The 27,691-nt window shown below is 37.0% G+C and overlaps 1 protein-coding gene and 1 non-coding gene across 4 annotated transcripts in view; both read right to left on the reverse strand.

The window, feature by feature from the left end:
- Dpp10 (dipeptidyl peptidase like 10) overlaps positions 1 to 27,691 on the reverse strand; it is a 1,511,806-nt gene that overhangs the window by 45,256 nt on the left and 1,438,859 nt on the right. For all 3 annotated transcript variants that reach the window (XM_021165015.3, XM_021164934.3, XM_029476885.2), the window contains exons 12-16: positions 23,831 to 23,869; positions 20,341 to 20,448; positions 6,924 to 7,015; positions 6,287 to 6,334; positions 912 to 1,033 (exon numbers count right to left, since the gene is read on the reverse strand). In XM_021165015.3, coding sequence (XP_021020674.1) covers positions 912 to 1,033; positions 6,287 to 6,334; positions 6,924 to 7,015; positions 20,341 to 20,448; positions 23,831 to 23,869 — 409 coding nt within the window. The remainder of the gene's footprint in view (positions 1 to 911; positions 1,034 to 6,286; positions 6,335 to 6,923; positions 7,016 to 20,340; positions 20,449 to 23,830; positions 23,870 to 27,691) is intronic.
- LOC115032460 (small nucleolar RNA SNORA17) lies at positions 11,744 to 11,875 on the reverse strand. The gene has a single exon (XR_003838136.1). It is a non-coding gene; the product is annotated as a small nucleolar RNA SNORA17 (small nucleolar RNA).

A 27,691-nucleotide genomic window follows, 5' to 3' on the forward strand; every position in this document is an offset into this window, starting at 1 on the left:
AATAGGACAAAAGAAGGAATAAGAGGTGGGAGCCTTTGCTCAGCAACAAATGAGAAGAAATAGAGGAAGTGAGTTCACACAAATTTTAAGTCTTTATATGAATGAGTAAGGGTTTTCTGTGTGAACATGTTCGTGTGTATGTATGTGTGTGTATGTGTATGTTTGCGCATGAGAACCTGCAGGTTGAGATCAAAGACAACCTTGGGCATGGCTTTTCAGATGCCATTAATTTTTAATTTGTTTGAGATGTTTTCTTTTCCTGTCTTGAAACTTGCCAGGTAAGTGATGCTGGATGTCAGTAAGCCCTTGGGTACCTGCCTCTCTCCCTCTCTTCCTCAGCCCTGGGATTATAAATCCACGTCATCATACTCAACATTTCTTAGTGGGACTTCTGGGAACCAAGTTCATGTTCTCATTGTTATAAGTAAAGTGTTTTTTACCAGTGCAGTTGTCTCTTTTATCCCTATTGATCCTCATCTCCTAACATTAAGGTTACTTCTTCTGAAGAAGGCATTTTCTAAAAAAATAGTTAAATTATGATTGTACTGTGTTTTTTCAATATGATTGCCTACCTCTTTATATATCCATTTTGATATACATGAACTTTAATTTTTAAATTTCCAAAGATTTTTTTTTTATTTTGAGCATATTAGAGAGACGGCTCAGCAGTTTTGGCATATATTATCCTTTGAAAAGAATGTGGATTCAGTTCCCAGTACTCAAGTTGAGAAGCTCATAACCACCCATTCCAGTTCCAGAAAATCTGATGCCCTCTTTTAGCCTCCTCTAAGTGAAATAGTGGACTAAGCCTTGAATCTCATGAAATATAAACACTTAATAATGATGGTAATGTAAATTGGTTAAACCAAGTGTATGCAGTAAATCCTATTGAAAAGCATATACTAGCTAACCTTCACAGAATAACAAGAAATGTTGATTCATGGGACTAAAGCTGGCATCAAAATACGTGCAATCTTCTTTCATAAAGTTGCATGAGATACAATCACGATTCAATAGTCCCTCAGTAGAAGCACTAGAAAAATAAAACAAAAATGAGAAATATTGTTAATATAGACACTTGAAATTAACGCCATCAACATTTAAATCCAGTCAAATAAAAAAGTTGCCTGACAGCTCAGGTTAAAATTCCTTGTTACTTATGATTCATCTAACACATGCAAATTCACTTTCCATTATTAAACTCAAGAAATATATACTTTTTCTGGGGAATAACAATAATATTATGGTATGTGCATATAAATAGTAGTTGTATATGACTAAATAAATACAACAGTTCCCACAGGATTCACTATAATTTATTGTTACCTCCATTTCCCTTTTTAAGATTTATTTCATTTTTGTTTATGTGCATGCCTATATGTGCATGTGCATGTATGTGTGGATGCCTGAGGCCAGAAGAGGGTGTCTTGATTCTGGAAACTGAACTCCAGTCATTTGCAAGTGCAGTACAGACTTTCAATGCCGAGGCATCTCTAGTCTCTACATTTTTTTTTCTTTTTTTGTATGAGCAGTCTTGAAGAAAAGTAGCTCATAGAGGCAAAGATAAGTAATCCTCAATAAATATCAGCCAAAAGACGAATAATTTCTCTAAAACTCTCTCTAAATGAAGGTCATGACTTTGTAACCTCAACAGTCTAAACATTGAAATTCACTATCCTCACTTGTCTTATTAAAAAATGGGCACTGAGATTTTTAGTAAATAAACTTCACTCTGTATGAAAATATGTGAAATACTACTGACATTCAAGGTCGATATTGTCAAAGGACCCCAGTCAGCAAATGAAAACAAATGCTTCTTTCCTGCCCCCCCCCCCCCCCCGCAAAGGAGAGGAGTACTCATGCTGGATGCCCTGGGGAGTTATTGGCAGCTGATGGCTCTTGGAGGAAGAAGAGACATTTCCTTCTGTGGTTTAGACACTCACCAGTTTCCCATGTTCCTGTAAATAACCCTAACAAAGCTTTGTCCATCTCTACATCTGTCCTAGTCTTCCCCCAACACACACTGCATGATAGTAGCTTGAAAGGAGGAAGAAGATCAATAGAAGTGACAGAGGCCATGCGAAGAGAATTTGACTTAAACATAGTATATGCATGTATGAAAATGTAATGCTGACAATATTATGCATAATTAATATATTCCTATAAAAGCTTATTTGAGCAAAGTGTTCTCAACCAAGTCCTAGTTTGGGCCACAATTTTTGATATATCTGTATACATGAATTGTAACTATATTGATTTTGAAGTGTAGTATATGACAGTCCTCAGAAAAAGAAAAGCAGTAGTAGATTGGATACAAGACTGAGAGAATGAAATCAGGCTTAGTGTTATTTGCAACCCTCAGAGTTACAACTTCATACTTGAAATGCTGTGAGATCATCACAACCCACAGATGTACTAGGCACCTAAAAATTCACTCTGTGATGACTTGTGAGATAATCACATAAATTTATTTGAACTATGGTTACAGATTTTGTCATTTCAACCATTTTTAGCACACAACTCAGTTTTATTAGATATATCTGAAGTGATGTTCAAGCCGCATTCTAGAGAGAGTTAGTAAGTGTCTAGGTTGCATATAGTTCAGTCTGGGTTGGTAACACTAAGATTTGAAGTCATTGTCTTTCTGTCCTCTTCCATAACATTTTCACATTCAAGCTTCGAAGAGATTCACACTGATATTTATGACTTACTTAGTGTGCGTTCATATGAAATATGCATATGAATTTAGGAGTGATCTCCTATGCATGCATGCACAGGAGCCAAATCCTGATATTGGGTGTTACCCTCTATTTCCCCTCTCCTTATGTTTTTGAGACAGGGTCTCTTACTGAAACTAAATCTTCCTATTTCAGCTCTACTCTCTGTTCAGAAAGCTCCAGCAATCTTCTTGTGTCACCAGCCATTCAGGACAATTACAAGCATGCATAGCCACTTTTAATATGGGTGCTCTTTCACCCACTGAATAATCTCTACCAAACTCTTTTACACTACCCAGATTATGGCATCCCTGCAACAAATAATACAATGCTTTTAGACAAAAATACTAACTCTGGATTTGGTAACAGTTCTATTTCTTCAATTAATTAATTTAATGACTGATCTTTTTACAGCTCAAGCAAGACTCCGACTGACTTTTCTGGGTCAAGTTCCATCTTACAGTCAAGCTAATGGGCATTCCATGAGCCATGTAAGAGGACATTTGTTGGCACTATATTCTCTTTATAGCAAGTTCACTGCACTATTCCAGGTCATGGACAAATTGTAGGCTATGGTACAGTCACAAGATGAGCAACTCTATACTTCTCAACAGTTGATGTGATTCAAGTCTCATTTAGACTAATAAGAGCAAAGAGCTTCAAGTAAATTCATCTACTGACCTTGACCAGTGCTTATCGCCAATGGTCATTTCTTTTAGAAACTTTTCTTTGTTTTTGTTTGATTTTACTGGAAGGACTAAAATATGATGTACATCTCTAAAACAGTATTCTTGGTTGTAAGGGTGAGTTTTCATTGTCAGTTTCACATAACCTAGAGTCTTAATAGTGAGTTATCTAGATTTGGTTGACCTGAGAGCTTACATCAAATGGATTTTTAAAAATTGTGTTAATGTGTGAAGAATGGCATCATGAAAGTGAGAGATGCCATTCTTCAGGGTGTGTGTTCCTGTGTATATATTTGTGGATGTCTCCCTCAATTGGTTTCCATTTCAATTGACAGTCTCTCTGTGAACAAAGTGCTTGCTTATTCTCGCTAGTATAGCAAGCCAGCTTGCACTGGGAATCCAAGGTCTTCACCTCTCCAATGCTGAATTTTCTTATAGGAGTCAGAAATTCAAACTCCAGTCTCCATGCTTTCAGTGAGCACCTTATATCCCCAGTCCTCTATATCTATTTTTACTTTCAAAACAAGAAGTATAGACTACTTGGTAAGGAGAGGTAAAACTTCTTCAAACATGGTGAAATTCCACTGAGAATAAACTAGAGCAGCCTTGACATGTTTTAAAACCAGTGTATGAAATGGAAATTAGAAAGTGCATGTAGAATCCAGAAATAATAGGTCTTTTGCCTGCTCAAAATAAAAGTCATTCTTGTGAGGTCCTGTTGAGAGCTTGCAGAATGAGGAGACATTTTAATACTTGAGTTCTTAAGCTCTTAATGAATTTAATTTCATATTTAGACATATTGGCCAGATGTTAATATTCACATACATATTGCTACATTTTAGTTAAACAAGGAACCTTCTGTACTCAAAAAAAAAGCTACTTTCTTCAACAATCTCATTTACTTTTATGAACCTCAAGGCAACAAGAACAAACAAAAAAAGAGAGAAAGGAAAATAGAACAAGATAAAGAAGCCTTTGCTTGCTAGAATTTGTATTCAGAGACACATCCATCATGCTATTATGTTATATAGGAATAAATTATATTTGTGTCACATTGATTGATGTACAAAAAATTCAACATGAGATGGTGCAGAAAGAATTATTGCTAGGAAAATATGAAAATGTAATATGTAGAGGTAAGCAAAGTAAGTCATACATATGTACCAAAATACTATGAAACTATAAATGTAGATAAATAAAATGAAGAAGAGACACAGAAATCTTGTGTTTGGAAATAGTCTATTGGGCTCCCAGAGGGTCACAGATGACTGACCAGAGAAAAAGTGCAAGATTCTTTTTGAAGAGGTTGGCCATATGAAAATTAATGGCTCTGTTATGTGTGCAGACAGGAGCCTAAAATAACTCTCCTCTGAGCTGACTAACCAGATGCAGAGACCCACAGAAAAAAAAAAAAAAAACATTAGATGGAGCTCCAGGAGTCTTGGGAAGGATCGAGGGACACAGAGCAGTTAGGGACTCCATAAGAAGACAAGAGCCAACTAACCTAGACCCTTGGTGTTCCCCCAGAGACTGAACCACCAAACAAGAATGTATGTGCTGAATATAGGCACCCCCTCAAATATGTAGCAGATGTGCAGCTTCATCTTCATGTGGTCTAAGAACAACTGGAGTGGGGGCTGTCCCCAAATCTATTGCTTGTCTCTGGGTCTCCCTCCCTAGCCTGGCTTCTTTGTCTCACTTCAGTGGGAGGGGATTGCCTAGTCCTTCAATGACTTGTAGTGCCATGGTGAGTAGTTACACTGGGTGGAGGGAATGAGGGGCAGTCCCTTTCCTCCCTCCCTTCTCAGAGGAAAAGGGGAGAGGGGGAGAATGGAGCTGTGTGAGCAGGAACTGAGATGAGAGGGAGGGCTACTTTTAGGATGTAAAGTGAATAAATAAAGTAACAGGGGAAAAAAGAAAACTAGATTCAGGTTTATCATATCTTCATTGTTGTGTGTTTGCAGTGTGAACTAAATTTCCAAGAAAGAAACTGCATTGAACATTTGTATAGTTCAATGACTGATTAAAAGTTCAGTGATTGCAGAGAAGTTATGATGTTGCAGGATCAGACAGTCTAAGAACTATTTGTTGGCACCTTTGTGTATGAACTAACCTTGTATGACTATTTTATAAATCCTCTTGGAATGTATGAATAGACTTCTAAATTTCACCAACGTCTAAATTAAGAATATCATTAGATACCGGCACCTCAGTTTCCCCAGACTTATAGTTATCTACCTGAGGTTCCCATGGATGTCCTTGAAAAGTATCTTGATTTATGACTCTCTTTGTCCTATTACTATTACTTGAAACTGTTATTCCATTGGAATTCTGTATTTGAGGTAACCTAAATCTGTGTTTGTTTGATTTGGCCACTCATATTTGGCTCTGGAATAAACTGTCTTTCTTACTTCTGAAATAAGAGTTGCATCTTTTTTGTTATCCACAAATAAAAAGGAGAGAGAGAGAGAAGTAAACTCTGCCCCAGCACAGGGGAACGCCAGGGCCAAAAAAAAAAACTGGGAATGGGTGGGTAGGGAAGGTATGGGTAGGGAAGGTATGGAAGGAAGGGAGGGTATGGGGGACTTTTGGGATAGCATTGGAAATGTAATTGAGGAAAAAATGTAATAAAAAATATTTAAAAAAAAAGAAAGAGAAAAAAAAAAAAAGAAAATTCCATTCCATTTGTAGATTCCTAAATTTCCTGAGGTCCACAAGAGAAGAGACTGAGAATCTGAGGTTGTCATACTGACACTGGTTTTTGCATTGCCATGTTGAAAATGATCTGAGTCCCCCCCTGCCCCCCGCCCCCCATGCCACTGTAACTTTCTGGTCTTAGCCTATGAAAATCCAACCTGGGGGAAATGAGTTCATACCACCTACCTGTATAGTTGCCTCCCTTGGGGAGACGATTCTGTGCTCAGAAAGTAACTGTTTGGGGAGAAAATAGCAAAAGTGTTATTGGTTGATTTTATTTCCACCAACCTTAATTCTCACTTGAATTTTCTAACTCATCAAAAAGGCAGAAAGTGGCTGCTTAGTTACAGACATAGACATTTGTTGTATTCAGGAAATGCATCTGTCTTGTTTGTAAAATAATCAGCCTGCTTCTTAAGCTTTTCTAATGTCTTACAAGTATGTGGTAGAACTAGGTCTGTGTGCAGTGTCTGTGAATGAAGTGTGATTAACAATTTTAAGATGTATCTGTATTTATATGTGTATCTGTGTCTATAGTTGTATGTGGATGCACGTGCCCATGAAGGCCCACAGAGAGCATCAGATTTCCCTGGGGCTGAAATTACAAGCAGTTGTGAGATTCCTGATGTGAGTACTAGAAACTGAGCCTTGGTCCTCTACAAGAGCAGTACCTGGTCCTGCTCTAAGATAATGCTTTTAAAGAGAGGGTTATTATTACATGGGTTGCTTGTTTGAACAACCATGGGATGATTCTCTAATAATAGAAAAGATTACACTTGACAATGCTGATGGCCAGCCCATGTAGAGAAGCAAAAACAATCACATTTTTTGAGTTGTTTCATCATAGGCCAAGATCCTTATCACTTCCCAGTTTCCCGATGTCAGATGCCGCACCGTAATTTGCTCGCTTTTACTCTGCAAAGAAATAAAATTGAAAATATTGATTTCTCATTTTTACTTAAACAGCAGCTCCCTGGTTAAAAAAAAATACAGGCAGCTTTTGTTTCATCTAATTCTTTATCAGCCAACATTCGGCTTCCTACACTAAATTCAAGGTTTCACACACATTCTAGTAAAGAGACCATGTTGTGACAGTGCCTTTATTCCTGGGCCATAGGTAAACAGTGCAGGAAGCACCAGGTGGCCATGCAACTATGAACACTCCTGAGGGAAGCACTTGTTTCCAATGAGAGACTTCTGCTGTTCTCACTGAAAAAGGTGGCAGCTGTGCAGTTGTCCAGCGTCACAGCAAACATTTCAGAAGAAACTGCTGCAAACTAGCAATTCTATTTATTCTTCGCCTTCCTTATCTGTTTCTTGCTGTATTTGGTATATTATATAATAGTGAAGCCAAGACAAAGCTGACTGCTTCCTTCAACATTTATCATTCCTCTCTAGATGTGTGAGTTTGCTCAAACTGCTCAGGCTCACAGGTTATTTTGGTCCAGCACAGTTGACCAGCTCAGGCTTGGCCTGTCCTTCACTGTAGATATGCACCATTTCATTGGGGTAAGAACATTACAAACATTTCTTATTAGCTTTGAAATATCCAAAATGTTGGTCAAGCACAGTCATCCAACTGTGCTACAGAATTCCAGAAGTTGTTCAATCTTCACACTGCAACTGTGACTCCCACAATTTTGTTCTTAAAGGCAAACTTTCTTATATCTCCAGAGATACATGATGGAGAAAACACCTATGATTGGCAATCTTGGTCACAACATACATATGTACTCTTAACCTGTGATGGTTTTCATGCTTTTGTTTGTTTTTGAGACTGGTGATCATTCTACCTTAGCCTCCCAGTTGCTGGATTGGAGGCATGTGCAAGCATGCATGGGTCAGCCTCATGAGTGCTGGAAGATAAGCATGTGTCAGCATGACTGGCAGGCATTTGCTTTTCAAACATTATCCAAATTAAGAGTTTACTGGCAATTAAGCTTCCCTGACTCTTCATCTTTCAAGTTTTCTCATTGACACTTATTTTGTCTTACTCTTTATTTTTTGTCAAATAGCAATATTCTTTCTTTTTGTCTAAAGAATACACAAATATTCAGGAGGTTAGTTAGAAAATTAATTCATCAAGCCACAATGTTTTGAAAATGTTCTTTTTCCTCTTACTTGATGCTTTAATTGAAAACAAGATCGAAGGAGCAGGGTATTTGAACTCTAAAATTTCTGGCATGCATCTTTCTCAGAAAAGGATTTCCATATAACTGAATCACAATAATGAAAATTCCATTAATATTTTTTTAAACTTCATACATGAGTACTGTTGGCACATTGTTTCCACCCATTCCTCTCCCTAGTCAACTCCTACAGATCCACAATGGTGTTTCAAATTCTTGATTTCTTTATTCTCTCTCTCTCTCTCTCTCTCTCTCTCACACACGCACACACAGGAAATTATATACATATAGGTATATATAAATTCAAACACAATGAGTTCATTTAATATTGGCTCATGTACATGTATGTTTAATTGACTATTTGAAACTGTATAATCTAGAAGGGCTCATTCATGGCCATCTTTTCCAACAATCATTGAATGATTGTAGCTCTTGATCTTAGGCAGTGGTTCTCAAATGCTGCAACCTTTTAATATGGTTCTTCATGCTGTGATTATACCCAACCATAAAATTATCTCATTGCTGCTTCATAACTGCAATTTTGCTACCATTATGATTCATAATACAAATATCTTCTATGCAGGATTTCTGATATGCAGCCCCTGGAAGTGTTGTGACTCACAGGTCGAGAACTGTTGATCTGGGGGCTGTGAGAGAGTTCCCCAAACCATGATGGAATCTTTAAGGTCTTATAAAGTAAAAGCCAAGGCCAATCAGATATCTCAGTGGGTAAAAGCACCTGTCACACAAACCTGCTGACATGCTTCCCAGATCCCATTGTGAAATAAAAACACCACGTCCTGAATGTGGTCCTCTCATTTCTACACATCCTCACATGCAGGGACTACATCCACACACAAATAAATAAATTTAAAAGATTAAAGTCACATTTTGGAATGAAATACATCTGTACTCATGTATTAAATAGCTTACAAATATGTCCAGCATACCCAGATCTGTGGAACATAGATTAAATAATATAATGAGATATTGACTGTGTTTAATTCTATCTGTAAAATAAGAAATTATATATAGAAAAAGAAATTTGGCTTTTGAAAAGTTCTAACTGCTGTAGTTTATTCCAAGTTTTGTAGCGTTGTCCAGAGAGAATGATAGGGGAATATTCCCAAGACATTTTTGATGTAACTATGTACCGAATACATGTATAGAGATGTATAGATGTATAGATATGGGGGACTTGTAATGCTTTCTTGCCAATTCTACTTGAAACAAAATGAACACATAGTCTATATGCCACTCTGTTTCTATAGTAACAGACCCTTTATTCAAAATATTCTTAGTCCTTTTGGTATGGATCTACATTGATCAGCTCCCTGCCCACTCTGTTGGTGCATATCTATCACCTCTTTGCTCAGAAAGTCGAGGCAAGAGGGTTAGAAGTCATGTGGACAGTTGGTTTACATAGTATGGCTGGTTTACATCCCAGAACCTGTCTCAATGAAAGGAGGAAAATAAATTAGAGGAATCTTGATTTTATAAATTTTCTGGCCTGTTAGCTGTCCATATTCATGTTAAATCAAGTTTTTTTTTTTTTTGTGTGTGTGTGTGTGTGTGTATACTGTCTGAGATAGTAATATGATTCAAGTCTTTGTATGCAAAAGGTATAAATGTAAGGATGACAGGAAATCTGTGGGATTTTTTTTTTTTCAGTTACAAACCAAAGGCCAGCATGGAACACTAAACTACATCAGGCAGCTATCTTCACATGCTTTCATAATCTACTTTGATTGCTCCCAGAACAGAGAACTGATACTTCAATATCTTAGCTCATTTATAATGTCAAATTCAAGATGAAAAACCACATAGAACATTGTAATGATTTCTTTATATTTGTGTATATTTTGAAACACTTTTGGATCATAGATTTCTGAGTGTGCTAAATTGTGAGACTGTCTCAGAGAGCTAAAAGATGTCTAACAACATTACACATTTAAGATTAGGGGAAAAATCTATTGTAACTATCCTCTACCTTATAGCCTTTCCCACAACAGAAGGAAAAAAAATCTCATTGTGGAAGGTGTAGTGAGTCACTGTGTCCCTCAGTATACATATTTGGCTATACTCTCTTGCTTCCAAATGTTCATTGCAATGGCTTGTTGGTGTGGTTCGAGGCCTCTAGCTTCTGCCACTCTATCAATACTCGAACCTCTCCAGAACTCATCTCAGATGTTCTGTTATTGCCCTGTGACCTGGAGATCCTGTAGTTTTAGATCTGTAGGACCAGCCACTTCATGCACTCCAACAGTTCACTGATGGGATAGATCTTGTGGTAGACCAATTAAAAGTCCTGGATCTGGTCCTGAGACGTATTTGCATTGATCTCTTGCTCTGCTGTTCTCCTGCTCTTAGGGCAGCTCAACAGCAATGTCCTTGTCCACCTCACCACACCCTCCAAGCCAAGGTCAGATCTATTGTGCTGACTAGACAAGGTACAGGGCCTGCTCTCCTGAGTGTACAGGGCCATTTATCCCACTCTCCTGACCTTGGGGCCAGCTCTCTTGCCTGCTATAGGTGGCAAGGTGTAAGGGGATGGTCTCTGCCTTGACCATATCACCACATAACAAACAAGTGGCGGGGGTTGGGGGGACAGCTCTACTGTTAGGCAAGCTTACCCCTGCTGCCATTAGGGTCAGCTCTACTGTGCTACCTAGGTGAGCTACAGGACCCTCTCTTTTGTAGAGGGTTGTAGATAGTGAAGGACAGGGCCAGTTCTCCTGCTCTCATGATAGCAGGATCAGGTCTTCCATTTTCTGCAAATGCTGAGTGAGGAAGAGGGAGGAGGTTATCTCTCTGTCATCCACATAGGAAACAAGTGTCTGCTTTCCACACTACTTCAGTTGGTTCGGGGGAGGGTCATATCTCTCATTCTCTGGCCCCCAAGGCCAGATCTTCCACAAGTTCTGTACAGCCCTTGGACGTCAACATGTTCCCAGGCAGCAACTCAGACCAGTGACTTCTACCTGGCCTTTTGTGGTAAGAGACCCCTGCTGCTACAGAGTCATGGATCCAGATGGACCCAGAAGTAGCCCCTGATGGCAGCATAAGTTGGACCCAACCACGGCTCCAGTTGGCTTCACTGGCTACTTACATCAGCTGTCTATCACTATCCTCAAGTAGGCAGTTCTGTCTCTCTTCATTGTTCTCACATCTTTCTGTTTCTATTTCCTTTCCATTTCTATACCATCTACTTACTCCTCTTAGTGGTGCCCATGGTCTCTGAATGTCTGATATTGTTTCAGGAGTTCTCTAATCTACTTGTATAGTATAGACCTAAGGAGAGGTCATTTTTGGACATGGTCTGCACCTCCAGAGCCTGCATGGCACTGAATTGGTTATCATCTCAGGTTAGTTCCCAGTCCAAACCCTACAGTCCTGGTCTGGTGGCTCATTCTTTGCCTGGACCACCAAAGTCACCCCATGAAATGATTATCTGTCTCAGGCTCACTTCCACTTGACTGGATAACTGTTTTGTTTTGTTTTGATTTTCCCCCAAATTATTAGGCTACTAATCATTCAGATGTTCACCAATCAGCACACTTAGCATAGACATAGCCTCTCTCTTTTCTGCCACCTACTGACATATATGTGACACATCAGCCACACCTGCCAAGTCTCTAGGGGCAACACATTGACTTTTGTATGGACTCTAAGCAACACCTTCCAAACCAATCAGAATTTGTTAGATTATCATTGAGCACATAAAAATAAATGCAGAGGCTTGATTATGTCATACAAAGAGATTTCTGAATCTTAGGGTGTGTTTCAAACACTTTCAAAAAAACAAAGTCACAGAGTGAAAACTTATATTTTTCACATTATGTGTATATTTTTGTGTGTGTGTGGTTGTGCATGTCTCTAAAAGTCAGAGGACAACCTGTGGGAGTCATGCTTCTCATTCCACCATGTAGGTCCAAGTGATTGAATTCAGGATATCAGGCTTGGTCATAAGAAGCTTTATCAGGGAATTCTCTCTCTCAGTGAAAGGAATGCAAAGTTAACAATGTAAAAAAGAATACAAATTTTTATTACACAGAAATATAACTTTTTGTTAATCCATATGTCTTCTATATAAACTTGGCAGAATAGAAACCCTGGGTATAGATATAAGCCTAGGTGTAGTACTAAGAGAAGCTAGAGTATGGAAATATATTTTCAATTCAACTCTTACTTTAACTTTGTATTCAGAATAAAACATGGAACAGGAATAAGACTTCATTCATCCTCTGAAGCAGGCTGCAAATCTACAATAGGGTGGCTGTAGTGGAGACTAGACATGAGACACACACCCTGAATTGGTGATGATGTTATCTCATGCAAAGAAACAAAATCTGAGCCAGGCACTTCTATTCATAAACTGGAAGCATGTTGGCACATTTAGCAGTGTCCCTGTTTATTCAAATATCTGGTATTAAATTCTGCCCAAAGTTTACAGTCAGTGAATAAGAGAGATGCTATACTGCTTAAAAATACCATGCTTTAATTTACTGTCTATTCATCACAGGAAATGAACTCATTGTTTTCAGACAATGTCCTAATCAGATAGAGGAGAGAAATTTAATGAAAACCTTTTATTAGGTTGATTAGGTGATAGGATTATGAATTGCAAGCATGTGATTCTCGACAGTACTTCTAATCAATAATGGAATTTAATATTGTTCTGAGTGGAATAGTCAGCTATCCTGAGTGAAAGTGCTTGCTACTGTATAGACAGACAAAGTGGCAAATGCAACAATGAGATTTTTTTATTATTATTATTATTTCACACAGTTTGGGAAAATGGCAGTGCAGCTGCTTATCCTGAACAGTCTGGAAACTCTGCTCACCCCTCTCTGAGTGGGAGAGATATTGCGAGGGTTAATCTTGCTTCTCAAAATGACACCATTGAGAATCACCTAAGACACTATCTGGGCACATCTATGAGGCAGTCTCTAGATTGTGATAACTGAGGAAGGAAGATGCACCTGAACTGTGGGTACCTCCATCCTATGCTGAGCACCGGCATTCATTTCTGTCTCTGCTTCCTGACTGTGGATATGACAAGACTAGGAATTTCAAGCACCTGCTGTCATGCTTTCCCACCATGATGGACTGTCCTCAAACTGTGGGAAAATCAAATCTTTTCTTACATTAAATTTGCTGAGTACTTTGTCACAGAGATAAGAAGAGTGAGTAATAGGGGTTATGTGGAAATAATTCCCCAGGGGAAAAATTTCACACACACCAGAAGATATTCATTGTTACTGAAAGCAACTATGTATTAATGTTCGTATGTCTCTGTCCATGTGAGTGCATGTACATATATGCTGATGCCTGTGGGCAGAGGTCACAAGTGGTTACTGAATGGCCTCTTACAGTACTTTGTTCCTTTTCTGCTGAGGCACAGTCTCTTCCTGTACCTGGAACATGTATCATGGCCTGTTTGGAAACCAGCAAAGTCATTCCTTCTTTCCCTGCTCCTCTAAAAACTGGACAGACAGACATTTCTGGGTCCAAACTCTGGTGATTGTGGAATAACTGCTCGTAAGTACTGAGTCATCTCTCCAAACCTACAAATAATATTCTTCAAATATTTTTTAATAGATTTTATGATACTGAAAAAATGCAGACTTTCTGCTTTCATATGTTCACAATGAAAGTAATTTGGAAAATTGTGTAAAGGGATATACAAATATTTTATTTGGGTACAGAGATTGTGATTTTACTAGCACATATCAAATAACTAATGAAATGTAAAAATGAATGTGCACTATGCATATAATCTCACTGAAACATTGAAAAATAGTTCATAGTATAAACCTACATCAAATCAACTAAATGGCAATAAAGGTAATTGGTTTAATAATTATTTGGCATCATGAAGAAGTACATATTTGAAAAACAAATGTTAAATATCACCAAGGAGACAAGGTAATAACATATTCTACAAAGTGCATGCTGGGAAAGCACTAGGACCTGAGCTTGATCCTCATTTAAAAATAATGAAATTGTAAAAAAATTATTTTAAATTTAACTTATGAAATTAATATTAAATAAAATTAAAAAATAAAGTCATTTTAAATTAATTTTTGAAATCCAAATAAAAAATTAAAATACAAAAACTTTAACTGGCCATTATAGCAGGTCCTTGTCATCCTATGGACAAACAGATCCTTGAGAATCATGGGCCAGACATCCTAGTCTATTTGTTGAGTTATGAGAGATGGATGTAGATGCCACCTGAAGAATAGCACTCAAGGTTGACAGCTGGCCTGTCAATATGCAAGTGTGTATACACATACAGAGAAAGTGAGTGGGTAGAAAGAGAGTGAATGTCAGAGTGCAGCACTGTATTTTACACGAAATTATAATCTTAGATTATTGGAGGCTAAGAAAAGCAAAAGAATTATTTCACTTATTAAATCACTTTGACAGTGAATAGATTCTATAAATGTGGAAAAATAATCCACTAAAGGTTCATGAGCACACACCTTCCACTCCAGCCTGAAGAGAGCCTGGGAGCACTGGGGTAGCTTTTCCCGTGCTGTTTTCATCTATGCGTCTGCTAGAGAGCGCAATGTTTGCAAAGATTTACTGGTCTCATTCCGTAACCACTTCAAACACATGAACCTGCCCTAAGTGAGTCAGGAGGCTCCCATACACAGCTGAGCCTCAGGGCAGGTGCTCTGACTGCAGGCCACAATGTTGCCAGATCCCATCATGATCAGCATTCCACTCATGCCCATTTGCAATGGACTACAGCCCCAAGGCCAGAACAGAAGGACTATTCACAGCCCACAGCATCCTATTGAAAGGTCAGCAATGTAGTGTGTAGTGTGCACTCTTCTTTCATGTATAAATGATGATGTTTTATTCTGAAGAGCCAATTGGCACTATATGTAAAACCCAATGAACGTATTACACGTGTATGTGGTCTACTTGGTGAAATGTTGTGGTGAGGGGAGCAATTTGTCAACAGGATTGGATCTGGAACAGACTAGGAGGCAATCACCTGAACATCCCTGTGACAGATGTTTTGATCTGATTACTGAAAGTGGGAATATCTACTCTAAACATGGCAGTACATCCCTGTCATGCTCCCAGTAAAAGGCTGTGGAAGAAGGAAAGCTGCTATGCTATCATCTGCTTACCTTTGTTCTTGCTGGTGAGTTCACCATCCTATTAATTCTTCATCTCTCTGGTGATACTAGAATCAGCTTCTTTAGGAATTACGTGTATGGTAAAAATGGCTCTCCATCTTCTTTAGGGATCACATGTATAGTGAAAATGGCTCTCCAGTAATTTTCCAGCTCTTTGAGGCCCTACTAGAGCTATTGAATCATCCAGCTTTGTGAACCTAACAAATGCTGGATGCTTTATGTTTCCAGTGGGAGACGACTAGTTTTGGACTTCCCACTGTATCATGTAAGCCAATATCATAAACATACTTTTAATATGTACTTATTCTATCAACTCTGTTCCTGTAGCGAGTCTTGACTAAAATACTTATAACTCTTTGAACATTTAGAAATGGATTCTTGTGGAGGCAATTAAAATAGAAGTGTTTGTGAACAAGATTGCTTGTCTAAGAATCTAACATCAAAGAGCAGAATAACTTTAATGATGAAAATGGATCATTTAAAACAAGCATAACAAGTCTGCATGAGTGAATGCCACAGATCTATGAAAATCACAATTCAGAATATGCTAAATGCAAAATATTAAAAATTCCATTAGAGGGTATAAGAAAAAAAATATATCATTCTATAAATGTTGGAAACCTAAATTATATTGATTGAAATCTTTTTAAAGGCCTTATTTTAATGTAAAAAGGAACTGAAAATATATGCATCAATTGGTGAAAAGCTTATTAAAAGGAATGACAGAACAACAAGCATTTATTTATTCTTTCATTACTTTCATCAGGTATTATTTTTCAAATGTTGTATTGACTATATCACTTTTATACAATTAATAAAACAGTCTTATAGCTGTTATTAAAATGAAACAGGAGGTTTCGAACTATGTCCCCAAATAATTTGTATTCTTGTGCATGAAAAACTGTGTTTACCTAAATATCAATTTATGTCTCCATAACTGGTATGTTCTTTCCACTCACCTGACAGCATTGCCACAAATAATAGCATGGTTTGGTCCTTTTCTCAGTTTGGCAAATTGTTAATGCCCCGAATGGCAGCCAGAATGGAGTGAAAGCACTCTACTTCAACGAAACATTTCCACACTTGGAATGAAAGATGAATAAAGTCAACCCAGGGACTATGTGCAGTTGCTCTGGACATTGCAAGAATAATGGATGTGCCTGCACACAGGCTATTTCAGCGACAGATGAAATTCCTTTCAAGGCATTTAGAAAAACTCCTGGCCCACTCCTTACTAAGGAGCTACTGGCAGTAGAGAGTTGCTGGAGAAGAAACATATTTTTCTTGAGAATGTGGCCACTGGTATATTTCTTATCTTCCAGAAGTTGTCCCATCCACTTCCATATATGTAACACTAACTAGACTTAGTGGTTATTGTACATCAACAACAGCCACAACTACAACCACAAAAACAACAAGCATCACAAAAACAACAAGCATAGATACAGAAAATGAAGTTGGGAGAGGGATATACTAAAGGGGACATGGAAAAACTGCAGGAAAACATGGAAAATATTATCATATTCATATATATGTGTGTGTACACACACACACACACACACACACACACACACACACACATATATATATATATATATATATATATATATATATATATATATATATACCCCTCAAAAATACAGGAAAACTTCCAGAAAAAGAGAAATTATTAACTAAATATGAAAAGACCCGTCCTTGGAACACACCATCTGCCCAACATAATACTAGAAATGGTTTCCTTTCTTAATGAGTTAAATAAACTGTCTTCTTTTGAAAATGTGAATATCATGATATAATGTACATGTTTATAGCCTTGACTCTTTGTGAAGTTTTTCTTTGGTGTGAGTATACATATGCATGTGCACGTGTGACTCCATTTGTGTATAGGCCAGAGATTCAATTTTTCCTTGACTTTTGAGACAGGATCTCTTCCTGAACACAGAGCTCCTGAACTGACTAGAATGGAGAGCCAGTAAGCTCTGGAGAGCCTCCTGTTTTCATCTCCCCAAACATTACAGATGTGCCTGTTGATGGCTGCCTGGTAGGTAGGTACCAAACATTCAAACTCAGGTCCTTTTACATGCATGGCAGGTAGTTTATCAGTGGCACTATCTTGAGTGTTTAAAGGAGTAGCTAAATATCAGAGCGCTGGGTTTGAACAATTCAATAAAGACTTGAGAAATAGCTCAGTTGTTAGGAGGACATGATGCTTTTCCAAAATGACTGGGTTTAAGTCCGAGCACCCATGTCAGGTGGCTCATAACCAGCTCTAATTCAAGCGTTAAAGAATCTAACATTCTCTTCAGACCTCCAAAGATACAGGCATAAACACATAGACACATAGACACAGACAGATACACACAGACAGAGACACACAAAAACACACACACACACAAAGACACACACACACAAAGACACACAAAAATACACACTTACAAATAAATAAGATACATCTTAAAAAAATAAAGATTCAGTAAAATTCCCTGACTATGATATTTATAAAATGCAATTTATTGGAAATATATCTCCCTAGTCTAATGATCATAAGGTTTACATAGCAGAAATAAATGTATTAATTTACTAATGACCAGTTTTCACATAGAAAATAAAAATATTGCCTTACAATTCTACCTGCCTATGCCAATCAATCAATATTTGACCCAGAAAGACCCAGAAATGTATTCATATATAAATACATACATTTATTTAGAAATAAATGCAACTGCATTATTCATGGGTATATAATTAACTATTCCACTTTTCTAACTTAATAACCTACTATGAAAATCAGTCTTTTTCCCTGCTGTAGAAATTACACATGTCCTAATTTTTTTATTTCAACCTTGATTAAAATTAAAGTCACATTTATGCAGATTACTTAATAATGTAAACCTTGGCTATCGCTTTATTTTATGTACTACCATAAAATTTGTCAGTCCAAAGTAAAACTTTGTAGGTAAAATGTATATATGTTAATAACTGCTTTATTTAAAAGAATGTGTTTATTCATATATGCTAGTTATATACAAAGGGCTCACCAAGACATTTTCACCCTTGTAGTTCATGTTTTTGGATCCTACCCACTTCCCCATTACTCTTTTGTCCCCTTCTCTGCTGCAGACCCATTCCTCTTCCCAGCCATGTCCATTGTATGTTTTTTGGATGTTCCTGTGAGTTTCATGAAGGTTATATCAGCTTCAGAATAATCACAAGAGTTGAAAGAGGGAAGAACTTAAATTAGCCTGTTTGTGAGGGATTTTATGCCACATTTATATTGTATTTTGTATTTATAAAAAGAGATACTTCTGACTACATTCTTGGGAAGCTCTCATAATCATCCGATTTCCTCCCAATTATTTGTCATTATAAAGCTCTCTCTCTGTGTAGGGGGGATGTTCACCTCTAAGGATGCTTCTTTCCTCCTGAATGTGCGCTATTGAAATTTAATTTACATTGACTCATTAATCTTGACATATTTAAATCACATATTAGTAAACATGATTTTAAAATAATTTAGACTTTTAAAATTTTTTTTGAGATTTAGAAGGAAAAAAATGTTTCCTTCCTCTTTTCAAAAGGTCTCTAAGAAACAGCATAGTCATTGAGAACACATTAATTTTATTTTCTACTTTAAAATATGTACTGCATTTTCTAGAATAGATGCATTTAAAATGCATTGTACCATTCCATTTTGAAGTAGATTTACTTGGTTATGAATATTCAAAAGTTAATATTCACTTATTTATTATTGTGTATACATTATGTACATGTGTGGCTGGACATTCTATGGCATGCACATGGAAGTCAGGTGACACTTTTGTGGCATCTGGTCTTTCCTTCCACCTTTAAATGGATTTTGCTCAGGTCACCGGGTTTACACAGTGAATTCCTTTACCACCTTAGCCATATTGCCAGTCCATACATTTGAAACCTACATAATGGCTTGATAGTTTTACATATACAAAAATAGGAAATATGTATTTACTGAACTTTTAGATTGTCACCAGGTTCTTGAAATTTGCTTGTATTTTAGTTACATTCTACATCCCACTTGGGTGTAGTGACACACATCTTTAACACTAGTACTTAAGAGATAGAGAGATAGGTGTAACCTTATGAGCTTGAGCAAGACCTGGCTTATATGGTAAGTTCCAGAACAGCCAGAGTTGCATCATGAAAAACTGCCTCAAAATAATAAAAACAATGTTCTGTATCCCAGGGCTGGAGATGTAGGCTCAGTTACTAGAGTATTTCTTCAGCAAACATAAAGCCTGGATTTGATAGGCAGAGCTGCATGAACTTGAATCTTAGCTTACACCTATTATTCTGGCATCTAGGGACAGAGTTGGAGTATCAAAAGTTCATGGTCATTGTCTACTATATGGTGAGGTCAAACCTACCTTGAACATACATACATACATACATACATACCTGCATAGCATGCCAAGATCCTCAATTCACAGAACATATGGCCGACAACCTTTTATTGATATTGTAATGATACAGTTTGAATATATGACATCATCTCCCAAAAATAAGTGTGAGCCTTTCACTTCATGGCACTCACTCTAGGCTCTTCTAGCCACAAGAACTAGGATATTTGGGACTGGGAAAGATAGTTTGCTTGATGAAGCCCTTGTCACATAAGCATGAGGACATCAGTTTGAATGTATAGAACCCATGCAAAAGGCAGAATTGGTATCATGCATCCATAATCCCAGCACTGCTCTGGTGAGATGAGATACAGACACAGGAGAATCTCTGGAAATACCTGGGTCATCTGGCATAGCATAGGCAGAATTGAACAAGCAACCCTAGAGGTTGTCCTCTGACCTCCACAGGCAAGTCATTGCTCATGTATGCCTGTACATGCACACAAATACAAGTCCCAGGAAAGAGCATTGAGCTTTCAGTGACAATAAAACTGAACTAAAGAAAAAATCCCAGAACCTACCTGGACCAGGAACATAGCTATGTGGTGGAATTCTCCTCTTCCACCTTGTTTAACAGGAACAGTCATGAAGAACTTGCTTCCATCTCTGGAAAACACTGGTTCCTCGTTCTATAATGGAGAAGGGCACAGAAGAATCTCAGAATGTCTATGGGGTCAGCTTTCTAAGCAACATCAAACATAGGCTGTTGCTTGATTTGAATTAGTTTGGAAAATAGAAACATTGTTGTTTTTATTAAAAAAGAAAAGCATGGCATTTAGAATTTTAATATGTAGATTTAATGTCAGAGTATGCGTATGAATATCAAAAGTGGAAAAAATGTTGAGGTATCATGCATTGGGGATGAACACAGCAAAAATTAGAGTGTAGGCCTATGAGAAATGTTTACAGACAAGAACTTTTATAGCTTGGCATGCATTTGTACTCAGTAATTTATCTCTCAAACCTAAAAAGAGGGTAAATTAATTCTATAGACCAGCTCATCAAAACATGTTTTTAAATAATAAAAGTCTTTAAGAAACATTTTTATAAAATCATTTACCAAGCAAGTATACTATCAGGAGATTCCTTTCTGATACTATGCTGAAAATATAAGAAGTAAAATGCCACACAAGTAGAAACTACAGAGATCATTTATTCTAAATTTCCTGTCATTAATTTATTTTTCCTTAAACATCCACACAACCCACTCTTTCTGTGAACCTTGGGTGAGTTTTTAATTAAACCACAATGATATACATTAATACAATTACAAAGCTTTTAAATATTAAATAACATTAAGTCATATTTGCATGTGTATATATTTAGATATATATATATTTGGTACACTTGTGTGAGAATGTGTGTGTATGTCTTCTCAGAAAGAACATAAATACATTTACACAGACATACATATACACATACCTCCAAACACTCACATCCACATGAGTACATTAAGAGAGCTAACATTTGATGTAACATCACATTCCTTTCTGCCTAATTAAAGAATTTTTCTAAACATGGTGTGGTTTTCTTTGGAAGATTTACAAGTTTTAAATTATTATTATTTTATCTATATTTATGTGCATATGTGTGTTTCAATGGAGCCCAGAGGTATGGGATTCCCCTGGAGCTGGAGTTATAGGTGAGTCACCCATATGGACTCAGAGAATCAAACTCTGGCCCTTTACAAGAGGAATGTATGCTTTAACCACTGAACCAGTTCTTCTGCCCCTGTTGTAGAACTTTGAAATGCCCTCCTGGACTTATAAATGGCCTCACCTCACTATTGTGAACTTCACCTCTCTTCTTACACTTTTGCTGAGTCAGAGCTTGCTCCTATATCACCTTGGCCTTTGTAGTTTTCTTATCTTCATCTAGATCTTCCTCTTATGTCTGCATGTTTCAGCTCTAAGGTCACCTTCTTCATGATTATCCCAGGAAAGCCTGGTATTCTGCTGTTCCCCATAGTCTTGTCTGCTTTTACTTCCTACCTGTTTCCTATACCACTGTACACTTATATGCACTGAGTATGTGTGCATCTGTTTACAGGTGTGTGACTCATGTAAGCACGAAGCCTTTCTATGTAACATGTGTCACATGAGGCAATAAGATTATAGTCCTCACTGAAACATGCTCTGGATAAGGAAAACCTATTCTTAACAGCAATGTCATGTGGATATTCATGAAAATATAAGATAATATATGTAATATATTGAAACCTCAGAAATAACATAAGTAAATTTGAATAAAATTATTAAGGCACAGTGAAAACTCAAAACTTATGACTGCATGAAATCTGCTCTCACCCTCTGCCTTCACACCTAGAACATCCTTTACGACAGTGTTTCTGAGAAGTGGGAAATGACACCGGACCTGAGCTGATTAGCTCTACAAACTTCTGTGTGTTACACCCTTGCCAACCTGTCTTCAGGCCCTTTGGAAGTAAGGCCAACCATGGTAATTCATTACTTTCATTTCAACTATCCTGAAAGTGAGTATGTGCTGCTACTTAAGCCATAATTATCTTAGAAATGTGCTTCCACTAATTACTGTGCCCAGCCTCTTCCATTTTATGAAATCCTAAGCATTCCGTAAGATTCTCATAATCCTTCTAAAAGAAAAAAAGTCAACTCTGATAGACCACCAAATGCATTTTCTTATTGAAGAATTGATAACATGGTGTCTTTTTTGTTTAAAAATGAGTTCTATGCAGCAAATATAAATTTGGATTTAATATAGTCATGCTTGTTAAACTGTTAGGAATTTTCATGGCTTGAAAATTTATAGAAAACTGTGTGTGAAGGAGAGCAATTCAAAAGACATCAATATATGTCACATTCTTAATTTCTATTGGTTTTCTTTTTAGTGTCTAACTTAATTGAGTGAGAATATATTATTGGTTGTAAATTTAAAATTATACTTCTATTTCATCTTGCATAATAGGGTAAATTTGTATTAATAAGTGTATACATATATAGAACATGAAAAATTATTTCTCTCCATCCATGTCTACCACTGTCTATATATCTACCTGTGAGTCTATCAACAGCCTTTCTATCTTCTCTTCCCCAGTCAAGAAATGTAGATGGCAGTATCCTTGTGTGACATATTGCAGTAGGCATCTATTTCAATGGGGAGCAACAGAGAAAATCCTTTCTGTTGTTTAATCTTAACAGAGAGATAGTAGATTTTACGACATAAAAATTACATGTGACATGCCTGGGTGGAGTGATACCCAGAGGAGCCTCCCTTTTTTCAGAGGAGAAGAGGGGAGGTATATGCGGTGAGTGGCTGTATGAGAGCATTTTGGGAGGAGAAGAAGCTGTGATAAGGATGTACAAGGAATCAATCGCCAATCAATAAAAAATTACATGTGACTTTACAATAATTTAATTGGGAGATGATATCTGGTTAGGGTTGCAGAGGAGGTGACTTTGACAGATGAATTATGATGAAACTTGAAAACAATGAAGGTCTTGGACAAGAAATTTGGGGGGAAAATTTATTTCCCTGTACAAAAAGAGGATATGTGAATACCCTCTATATTGGAGAGTAATGATAATAGAATGAAGAAGATGATTCTTATGACAGTACGTAGTAGAATTGTGATGATTTCCAATTTCAACTACTGTGGACTCTCTAAGGGTGTTGGGTATGATGTAAAGGCCCATGGGAACATACCAAGTTGTTTCAGTTGCAGGAAAGACAATCTCTCTACCAAAGAGGTCTCTCTATCTAATGCAGAGCACACCTCTCTGCCTAGTCTAACTAGCCAGCTTGCCCTGTGGAAACTTGTCTCTGCCTTCTTTACAGGCAGACCACAGCACTCACCAGAAATTTACAGGGATTTTGGGAATGCATACTGGTTCTCAAGTTTGCAGTAGTAACTGATCTAACCCATGAGCCATCTCCCAAACCCTGGAGATAACATTTTAGAGAAAATTATATAACTATCTTGTGATGGAAATGTTTATAATGGCCAACAAGTGACACAGGACATGTATACTATACCTGTTTAGAGAGCCAGGTGTCGGACGTCATCTCATATTTCTGAAACAGAACAATTGCCTCATGAAGCATCTGAGATCGACATGAGCATCCATCCATGCAATCTTTCTTATACTCTTCTTTTTATGATTTTTACCCTTTCTCAACAAGAGAAATCCCCTCAGAGATCTACTCTTCGGAGAGTAGATAAAATATTTTAAAATTAATGTTGTTTTATCATGACATCTCATTGGCAATATTGATTTGAAAAGTAGAGAAGCAGCATTTTGAAGAGGGTACATCCCAAGAGGGCATTACCAACGTAGTACAGTTGCAAGGTCACTCTCCAGTTGTGTTTTATTGCATCCTTCAAAATTCAGTGAGCCACCAGACCCTGTTTTCTTGCTTTGTAGACATCATCTAGAAACAATATTAAGTCTCCAGCAGAGCTGGGCAAACAGCCAACAGTAAAGTTCAAAATCTCAAATTCTTTTAATTAATTCACTCTTAATCATAACCATTTTTTCTCATTAGTACTCATTCAGTGTTAGAGAAAAATAATACAACCTATGACATGTCAGATTTGATTTTCCTTTGAAATATCTTGCAAATGGTCACAGCCAAGATCATTGCAAAAGCCAAATTTGACCAATTAATCTCAAGTTAAGTAGATAAAATATTTTAAAATTAATGTTGTTTTATCAGGACATAAAGCTCAAGTTTGTTGAAACAAACAAATATTTATTTTAAAAGGGAGTCAAATTAAGAAACCTAAAAGTACTGGACATGGTTCTTCTCTACATGAGGGAAAGCTCATTTCAAATTGTTCATACTATTTTCATATTTTATATCACTTGTTCATTATAAATATGCATTGTAATATGCATTATAATTGATCTATTTCTCTTAAAACATTATTCATATGTAAATATGTTTTTCTGTGTGTGGGTGCATTGCCTTTAGAGTCCAAAAGAAAGCATCAGATCTTTAGAGCTGGCCTTACACAGTTGTGAGTCTCCTAACATGGATGATGTGAACTGAACAGTGGTCTTCTAAAAGAACATCAAGCACTCATAACCACCAAAGGCAGATCCTGGCTCCAATCACTTTCTTTTTTAAAGCATGTATTTTCAATGTTTCACTATATATGGCTCCTTGCAAATATTAGAAAGCATTTAAAGAAATTATTCCTTAATTCTTCATGTTCACTAAAGTAATACCCATTCTTTCTACAGCAAATATAAAATAACAAGGACAACTGCTCATTACTGTCACCCTGGTTTTCTTAAGACTCCAGAGCTAAATTCTTACATATTGTCATTCATCATACAATTTACATGTGCAGAAAAAATGAAACTTTTAAACTCAGACACAGCATAAAATCACTACAGTCTCAATAGTATTTTAAATAAACCTAATGGCAGACATGAGGACATAGAGCCGGTTAACTTATCTTTAGTGTTCACTTAGTAAAAATACTTCGGTTTTTCGTGCATGGAGGAGGTAACATGATTCTCTGGTTGGGCCAGTTTTGCTTCTCATATGTAAAGCAAGCATTCTACTGAAGAACACTAGCACTTCTATCCAGATCATGTTTAAAACGACTAGGTTGTCAGGTGAGTAATAACCCATTTAGAACAATTTATCAAATACACCAGGAAGTCTGGCCAATCCATAACAGATGGGACAGAATGGTTGGGAGGATATTAGTAATGCTACAAATGTAATATAAAAAGCATAACTCTCATCCAGCCAGTGATGGTAGCTTTGTCTATCCAATTCACACTCAAGCTATTACATGACAAACTGCTGCTTATTTAATTCTCCTCTTCTAAAAAAAAAAAAACTATTTAAGAAGTGTGTTTCTAGAATTTTCACAGGAAATGAAATGTACAGACCAGGAGTACTTATCTTCAACAGTACTGATGATTTTATTTATCTATGTATCATCACAATACAGAACCTAGTATTCTCCCATGTTACAGGCTCCTACAATGGCTCCAAAAAGACAGTCACCTAATCTATTTCCTATAGATTGATTTTTCTGGTTGTAGGAAGCCAGAGAATTAAACTGTGCATCATCTATTGGTGTCAGGCTTCTTTCTTAACACATTTTGAGATGTATTCCTCTCTTGTTAATGTTGTTTTGTTGTTGTTGTTTTGATTGTACCAGCATCACACACACACACACACACACGTGCGTATGTACATATATGTATGTATTTATATGAGGCTCTGTGTTAGTGAAGTGGTGTGTGTGTGTGCACCTGTGTGTGTGTGCACCTCTGTGTGTGTGTGTGTGTGTGTGTGTGTGTGTGTGTGTGTATGTGTGTGTGTGTGTATGTGTGCTTTTGGTGTAGCTATGCCATGGCTGATGTTTGGAAGTCAGAGGACAATCCAGGTAGCAGTCCTTGCCTTCCACCTTATTTAAGTCACTCTCTCTTGCTTGCTACTGTTCATGCCAGGCTGCCTGAACTGTGAGTTTCTGGGTATTCTCCAGCTTCCACCACCTATATTGCACAGAAGAATCCAGCCTTATACAGCTTCTAGAGATCTGAATTCAGGTCCTTATGTGGGCATAGCAAACACTTTACTCAAAGACACATGTACCAAACCCATATAACTACTCCTTTTTAAGTGGCTGGGTGGAACTCTATCTAATATATTAATATTACTCAGTATTTAATCTATTGCCTGTTAAAGGACTGTTTCCTACCAGTATCTTTTAGCCACTGTGAATAAAATATCACTAATATTGTATTTTCTCTGCAAATCATTTTGTAAATGTGATTTTACTTTTGTTCAAATATTAATGGAATGACCAAGCAGGAGTTCATATGGGTGTACTCCATAAAATATGTTATTATGCATGCCATGTTTACATTTTTGTTTAATTCCAGTTGATTTTCAAAATGTATTTTAATGGCATTGAATTATTTTCAGTTTTAGCTGCAAAGAATAAAAAATCTTAATGTTTTGTCCCTCATTCACAAATTCTGTTTGGTTTTGAGTTTCTCTTTTAACTTACTCATTCTCCTATGTACTAATATCTCAAGAATTTAGTCTACGTTTTTCTAATGCATAGCAAGGACAAACAAATTTCACACAATTGTGACATTTGGACTGGTACATTGTATTTATTGCGGCATTTATTTGTGTGCGATACCTTTAAGAACACAGTTTTATCAGCTGTGGTTTTGTTAGCCATTTTCATATTTCATATTTCAATTCCTGATGAATTTCTGATTTTAATGGATTTCCCTATTTTTCTACAATTGGTGATTATTTGGCTTATTTAGGAGAATAGAATTGTATTATTTTTTCTGCTGCTTTGACTAAATAAAGATCTGACAAGAGGAAATTTATCTTAATAAATAGTTCATTGCGGATTATAGTCTGAGGGATATAATCCATTGTAGCAGGCAAGGCATGGTGCCGGGGCAGGGGCAGGGACAGGGCACAGCCTGATCTCATTTCATTCATACACAGGGGGCAGAGATTAAACAGAAATCAGGCTATCAGTCCTCAGCCTACTAAAGCTTTCACACACTACTGCCAACTGGGAACAAAGTTCAGACATATGAGCCTATGGGGACGATCTCATATTGAAAACACAACCTCAGTTATAGTCCATAATCTCCTCGAGAAATTTGACATTATGTCACATCGGGTTTAAGAATGTGGTTCATCTTAAAATGACATTAGATCATTATGAAATAGTTGACAAATAGTTTCTTTCTATCTGGTTAAAAATTGTTTCATTTCCCCTGTAGAGTATGTATCAACTGACACAATAAATGATGACCCATTTTCTGTAAACCATGTGCTTCACCCGATAGCTTGCCAGTCTCTTAGGCTCACCTTTCTTTAGTATGAGTACAGGGA

This window comes from Mus caroli, unplaced genomic scaffold, assembly GCF_978045245.1.
Source record: "Mus caroli unplaced genomic scaffold, Mus_caroli_1 scaffold_1, whole genome shotgun sequence".
Lineage (NCBI taxonomy): Eukaryota > Metazoa > Chordata > Mammalia > Rodentia > Muridae > Mus > Mus caroli.